The following is a 7,396-nucleotide window of genomic DNA, read 5'->3' as shown; positions in this document are numbered from 1 at the left end:
TCCCCGACCCAATCTGACTGCCCCTCCCTGGGACCCTCCCCGACCCAATCTGACTGCCCCTCCCTGGGACCCTCCCCAGACCCGTTCTGACTACCCCTCCCTTGGAACCCTTCCCCGACCCAATCTGACTGCCCCTCCCTGGGACCCTCCCCGACCCACTTTGACTGCCCCTCCCGAGACCCGTTCTGACTGCCCCTGCCCTAGAACCCTTTCCTTTCTACTGGTCCCGCCCCTCCCCCAGGATCTGCCCCCCTCCCCCCCCCCCGCCAGGTTACATGGACATGCTGGTCAGGTTGTCATGACTCAGGCCTCCCTTGCGCACGCTGCTCGCCCCATGCCCCGAGCTGCAGTACTCCTGCAGGTTGTGCCGCAGGGTGACCAGCGCGGAGCCCAGGCAGGCCCGGTTGGGGGCCATGACCCCACCCGGCAACTGGAACATCACGGTGGCCACGCCCGCCATCCCGTCGTCGGTGGGCTCCAGCGTGATGGGCCCCACCTTGAAGCCGGTGTAGGAGTAGCCGATGAGCTGGGGCAGGAAGGGCTCGGAGCGGCGGCCGTGGGGGTGTGGCTCGGGCGGGTGCGGTTTGAGCTGCGGCATCAGCTTGTGGCGCAGGGGCAGGAAGACCAGCTCGGTGTCGGGCTCAAAGTAGACGGCCAGCTTGGCGAAGGGGCGGCTCGCCATCTTGTTCATCTCCTGGATGTGGCGGCGGTGCTCACGGCGGAAGTCGACGAACTGCTTCATCTTCCAGAGCAGCACGCAGACCGAGAGGAAGAGGAAGAAGCAGGAGAAGAAGACACTGAAGAAGACGAAGAGGTCGATGTGGGCCTGGTCCTGGCGGAAGAAGAGCAGGCCCTGGGACTCTCCCGCGGCCCCCCCGCCACCGCTCCCGTTGCCCACCCCCAGCAGCACCATGAAGAAGCGCTGTGTCTTGAGGGTGTGCAGCTCGTAGGGGTAGGTGATGACCAGCCGCTCCCGCACGCCCCTCACCATCAGGATGGTGTGCTGGCTGCTGATGGTGATGTAGGTGGTCAGCCCCTCCGCCCGCTCCTCCCGCACCCTCTCCACGTCCTGAGCCTCGGGGAGCGGCACGCTGACGTTGAGCGCCCGCCGCTTCCTCAGCAGCTCCGGGTTGAGGGGCTCCTGGCGGGAGTCGGGGTCCCCCACCCGCACAGTGTGCACCCCGCTGGCGGGGCCAATGGCCACGGTGAAGGAGGAGTGGGAGTTGGAGATGTAGACGTCCACACCCCCGAAGGTCACGTCGATGGTGATGCGGATGTCCACGTTGGTGAACTTGGGCTGCACGGCGAACAGGACAGTGCGGCCCAGCGGCAGGTTCTTGATGTTGGGCTCGTGGTAGCAGTTGCTCTGGGAGGTGGGGTCGAAGCAGTACTCCTGCTCCACCGTGATCTGCCGGTAACACTGGCGGCCGTTGGTGGGGTTCCCCAGGAAATTCTCCTTGCAGCGAGCGCACTACCGAGAGAAGGAGCCAGAGTGAGAACCAGACGTTGCCATGGGCCGGGCAATGGGTGAGGAGTGAAGATGGGGGATGGGAACCGGGCAGAGGTCGGGGGTTCCGCAAGGACCGAGGTCGGGCGGGGGCGTCGCGAGGGCAGAGGTCGGGGGGGGGGCATCGCGTTAGGGCAGAGGTCGGGGAGGGGGCGTCGCGTTAGGGCAGAGGTCGGGGGGGGCATCGCGTTAGGGCAGAGGTCGGGGGGGTCGCGAGGGCAGAGGTCGGGGGGCGTCGCGTTAGGGCAGAGGTCGAGGGGGGCGTCGCGAGGGCAGAGGTCGGGGAGGGGGCGTCGCGTTAGGGCAGAGGTCGGGGAGGGGGCGTCGCGTTAGGGCAGAGGTCGGGGGGGTCGCGAGGGCAGAGGTCGGGGGGGCGTCGCGTTAGGGCAGAGGTCGGGGAGGGGGCGTCGCGAGGGCAGAGGTCGAGGGGGGCGTCGCGTTAGGGCAGAGGTCGGGGGGTCGCGAGGGCAGAGGTCGGGGGCGTCGCGAGGTCGGGGGCGTCGCGAGGGCAGAGGTCGGGGGGCGTCGCGAGGGCAGAGGTCGGGGGCATCGCGAGGGCAGAGGTCGGGGGCATCGCGAGGGCAGAGGTCGGGGGGCGTCGCGAGGGCAGAGGTCGGGGGGCGTCGCGTTAGGGCAGAGGTCAGGGGGCATCGCGAGGGCGTCGCGTTAGGGCAGAGGTCGGGGGGGCGTCGCGAGGGCAGAGGTCGGGGGGGGCGTCGCGTTACGGCAGAGGTCGGGGGGCATCGCGAGGGCAGAGGTCGGGGGGGCGTCGCGAGGGCAGAGGTCGGGGGGGGCGTCGCGTTAGGGCCTGCCGTGAGGGGGGGTCGCGAGAGTCATGGTCGGGGGGAGGGGAATGAGAGGGGAGAGGTCAGTGAGCCACGAGGGTCAGAGGCCGCAGGCGGTGAAGCCGCAAGTGGTGAGGTCGGGGAGCTCTCACTTGGTATTTATAACAATCCTTCTTGTCGGTCTGTGCGGTGGGGCAGCTGGTCTCCGTGTTGTTCTGACACTGGCACTCAGTGCCATCCGTACTCCGACACCGGTCCCAGTGACCGTTACACTGGCACCTGCAATAGGACAGACTGTTATAGAGTCAGCAGGGACAGAGACCGAGGGGGAGGGAGGGGGGCGCTACCGGCACGCACCGCGCGGGGGTTGCCGAGAGAAACTGCGGTGGGGGGGGGGGGGGCTAACGGGACACACGGCGGTGGGGGGGGGCTAACGGGACACACGGCGGTGGGGGGGGGCTAACGGGACCCACTGCGGTGGGGGGGGGCTAACGGGACACACGGCGGTGGGGGGGGGCTAACGGGACACACTGTGGTGGGGGGGGGCTAACGGGACACACTGCGGTGGGGGGGGGCTAACGGGACACACTGCGGTGGGGACTAACGGGACACACTGCGGTGGGGGGGGGTTGCCGAGAGAAACTGCGGTGGGGTGGGGGGGCTAACGGGACACACTGCGGTGGGGGGGGGTTGCCGAGAGAAACTGCGGTGGGGTGGGGGGGCTAACGGGACACACTGCGGTGGGGACTAACGGGACACACTGCGGTGGGGGGGGCTAACGGGACACACTGCGGTGGGGACTAACGGGACACACTGCGGTGGGGGGGGGTTGCCGAGAGAAACTGCGGTGGGGTGGGGGGGCTAACGGGACACACTGCGGTGGGGACTAACGGGACACACGGCGGTGGGGGGGGGCTAACGGGACACACTGCGGTGGGGGGGGGTTGCCGAGAGAAACTGCGGTGGGGTGGGGGGGGGGGGGGGCTAACGGGACACACTGCGGTGGGGGGGGGCTAACGGGACACACTGCGGTGGGGGGGGGTTGCCGAGAGAAACTGCGGTGGGGTGGGGGGGCTAACGGGACACACTGCGGTGGGGGGGGGCTAACGGGACACACTGCGGTGGGGGGGGGTTGCCGAGAGACACTGCGGTGGGGTGGGGGGGCTAACGGGACACACTGTGGTGGGGGGGGGTTGCCGAGAGACACTGCGGTGGGGTGGGGGGGCTAACGGGACACACTGCGGTGGGGGGGGGCTAACGGGACACACTGTGGTGGGGGGGGGTTGCCGAGAGACACTGCGGTGGGGTGGGGGGGCTAACGGGACACACTGCGGTGGGGGGGGGCTAACGGGACACACTGCGGTGGGGGGGGGCTAACGGGACACACTGCGGTGGGGGGGGGTTGCCGAGAGAAACTGCGGTGGGGTGGGGGGGGGGGGGGTCTAACGGGACACACTGCGGTGGGGGGGGGGGGGTTCTAACGGGACACACTGCGGTGGGGGGGGGTTGCCGAGAGAAACTGCGGTGGGGTGGGGGGGCTAACGGGACACACTGCGGTGGGGGGGCTAACGGGACACACTGCGGTGGGGGGACTAACGGGACACACTGCGGTGGGGGGGCTAACGGGACACACGGCGGTGGGGACTAACGGGACACACTGTGGTGGGGGGGGGTTGCCGAGAGAAACTGCGGTGGGGTGGGGGGGGGGGGGGTCTAACGGGACACACTGCGGTGGGGGGGGGGGGGTCTAACGGGACACACTGTGGTGGGGGGGGGGTTGCCGAGAGACACTGCGGTGGGTGGGGGGGCTAACGGGACACACCGTGTGTGTAACCTTATAGCAACGGGAACGCTGAATTTAAACTAAGAAGCTCGCAGAGAATGACGCTGGGAGATAGCCGCAACGCGCAGCGCGGGATTGGTCCATACTTGGTGCATTTGCCTTCCAATAGGAAGTAGCCGTCGAGACAGGTGTCACAGCGCTCCCCCGAGCTGTTGTTGAGACACTGGACGCAGACGGCACTCTCCTCGACGGGACCCTCCAACACCCAGCTCGTGATCTGTACAGGGCACAGAGCGGAAGGCATGTCAATACAGCGAGAGGTGACAGACAGACCACACACACCCGCCCCCTCCTGTCTGGGGAGACCCCCCCCGTCGCCCCCTCCCAAACTGACTGCCACATGTTGAACTTGGAGGGGCAGTAGGTCAATCCAGCCCTTCCAAGTTGAATCTGTGTCAGTCAGTTTGGTGAGGCTGGCGGTTATGGCAGAGTGGGCAGGGCCAGCTCAGGACCCCGGGGGCAGGCTGTGGGCAATGCCAGTTCAGGACATTCAGGGTGGGCTGGTAAATGATTGTGCCCATCGTATTATCGTGAGGTCAGTGTATGCCGTTGAGGGCACGAGGTGGCAGCAGCTTCTGTGAAATGGAGAGCTCCTGACCCAGAGTGGCAGAGGATGAGGTGTAACCCTGGCATTGAAGGCTCACATGAGGCACCAGCACGGGGAGCGGGCAGGTAGGACAGACCACACAGTGCCCGGGGAGTGACTGCACTGACCTTGGCTGGCTCGAGTGGGTATCTCTCAGGGTCTGTCCTCCCTTTCTCGTTCTGCTCCCTCATGATGCAGATATGGCTGTTGTTGTTGCAGTAGTTGCTGCAGGGTTTGCACAGGCCCCCAGCCAGCGCCGAGCCCACAAACAGCGGCTTGCATTTCTCGCAGTGATCACCCTGAACACACACAGCACAGGCTCAGGTCAGTGGGCTATCAGTCACAGCCCCCTCCACACCCCCCGATCCCCTCCCCCGACTCCCCACACCCCCGATCCCCTCCCCCGACTCCCCACACCCCCCTCCACAACTCCCCATCCCCTCCCCCGACTCCCCACACCCCCCGATCCCTCCCCGACTCCCCACACCCCCTCCACAACTCCCCATCCCCTCCCCGACTCCCCACACCCCCGATCCCTCCCGACTCCACACACCCCCCGCCACAACTCCCCATCCCCTCCCCCGACTCCCACACCCCCCTCCACAACTCCCCATCCCCTCCCCCGACTCCCCACACCCCCGATCCCCTCCCCGACTCCCCACACCCCCCTCCACAACTCCCCATCCCCTCCCCCGACTCCCCACACCCCCCGACTCCCCACACCCCCCTCCACAACTCCCCATCCCCTCCCCCGACTCCCCACACCCCCCAACTCCCCACACCCCCCCTCCACAACTCCCCATTCCCTCCCCCGACTCCCCACACCCCCTCCACAACTCCCCATCCCCTCCCCCGACTCCCCACACCCCCCTCCACAACTCCCCATCCCCTCCCCCGACTCCCCACACCCCCGACTCCCCACACCCCCCTCCACAACTCCCCATCCCCTCCCCCGACTCCCCACACCCCCCGATCCCCTCCCCCGACTCCCCACACCCCCCTCCACAACTCCCCATCCCCTCCCCGACTCCCCACACCCCCCTCCACAACTCCCCATCCCCTCCCCCGACTCCCCACACCCCCCGATCCCCTCCCCGACTCCCCACACCCCCCCTCCACAACTCCCCATCCCCTCCCCCGACTCCCCACACCCCCCGACTCCCCACACCCCCCTCCACAACTCCCCATCCCCTCCCCCGACTCCCACACCCCCCAACTCCCCACACCCCCCCTCCACAACTCCCCATTCCCTCCCCCGACTCCCCACACCCCCCTCCACAACTCCCCATCCCCTCCCCCGACTCCCCACACCCCCGACTCCCACACCCCCGACTCCCCACACCCCCCTCCACAACTCCCCATCCCCTCCCCCGACTCCCCACACCCCCTCCACAACTCCCCATCCCCTCCCCCGACTCCCACACCCCCCTCCACAACTCCCCATCCCCTCCCCCGACTCCCCACACCCCCCGACTCCCACACCCCCCTCCACAACTCCCCATCCCCTCCCCCGACTCCCCACACCCCCCGACTCCCCACACCCCCCTCCACAACTCCTCATCCCCTCCCCCAACTCCCCACACCCCCCGATCCCTCCCCCGACTCCCCACCCCCCCCGATCCCCTCCCCCGACTCCCCACCCCCCCCGATCCCCTCCCCCGACTCCCCACACCCCCCTCCACAACTTCCCATCCCCTCCCCCGACTCCCCACACCCCCCGATCCCCTCCCCCGACTCCCCACACCCCCCGACTCCCCACACCCCCCTCCACAACTTCCCATCCCCTCCCCCGACTCCCCACACCCCCCGACTCCCCACACCCCCCGACTCCCCACACCCCCCGCCACAACTCCCCATCCCCTCCCCCGACTCCCCACACCCCCCGCCACAACTCCCCATCCCCTCCCCCGACTCCCCACACCCCCCGCCACAACTCCCCATCCCCTCCCCCGACTCCCCACACCCCCCCCTCCCAACTCCCCACCCCCTCCCCCCATCCCCTCCCCCGACTCCCCACACCCCCCTCCACAACTTCCCATCCCCTCCCCCGACTCCCCACACCCCCCGATCCCCTCCCCCGACTCCCCACACCCCCCGATCCCCTCCCCCGACTCCCCACACCCCCCGACTCCACACACCCCCCGATCCCCTCCCCCGACTCCCCACACCCCCCGATCCCCTCCCCCGACTCCACACACCCCCCGCCACAACTCCCCATCCCCTCCCCCGACTCCCCACACCCCCCGACTCCACACACCCCCCGCCACAACTCCCCATCCCCTCCCCCGACTCCCCACACCCTTCACCCCCCCTCCCCCCGACTCCCCACACCCTTCACCCCCCCTCCCCCCGACTCCCCACACCCTTCACTCCCCCCGACTCCCCACACCCTTCACTCCCCCCGACTCCCCACACCCTTCACTCCCCCCGACTCCCCACACCCTTCACTCCCCCCGACTCCCCACACCCTTCACTCCCCCCGACTCCCCACACCCTTCACTCCCCCGACTCCCCACACCCTTCACTCCCCCCGACTCCCCACACCCTTCACTCCCCCCGACTCCCCACACCCTTCACTCCCCCCGACTCCCCACACCCTTCACTCCCCCCGACTCCCCACACCCTTCACTCCCCCCGACTCCCCACACCCTTCACTCCCCCCGACTCCCCACACC

The 7,396-nt window shown here is 68.9% G+C and overlaps 1 protein-coding gene across 1 annotated transcript in view; it reads right to left on the bottom strand.

Annotated features, from left to right (window-relative positions):
• Positions 1–261: 261 nt before the first annotated feature.
• Positions 262–7,396, bottom strand: part of megf8 (multiple EGF-like-domains 8) — a gene marked incomplete at its 5' end in the record, with an annotated part of 57,102 nt that continues 49,967 nt past the window's right edge. The window contains 4 exons of the mRNA XM_070869913.1: positions 262–1,471; positions 2,445–2,571; positions 4,222–4,352; positions 4,850–5,020. Of these exons, the coding sequence (XP_070726014.1) occupies positions 272–1,471; positions 2,445–2,571; positions 4,222–4,352; positions 4,850–5,020 (1,629 nt within the window). The remainder of the gene's footprint in view (positions 1,472–2,444; positions 2,572–4,221; positions 4,353–4,849; positions 5,021–7,396) is intronic.

The sequence above is a fragment of the Pristiophorus japonicus genome, unplaced genomic scaffold (assembly GCF_044704955.1).
Source record: "Pristiophorus japonicus isolate sPriJap1 unplaced genomic scaffold, sPriJap1.hap1 HAP1_SCAFFOLD_1012, whole genome shotgun sequence".
Lineage (NCBI taxonomy): Eukaryota > Metazoa > Chordata > Chondrichthyes > Pristiophoridae > Pristiophorus > Pristiophorus japonicus.
The sequence above is the reverse complement of the archived record's forward strand: the minus strand, read 5'-3'. Positions and strand labels throughout refer to the sequence as shown.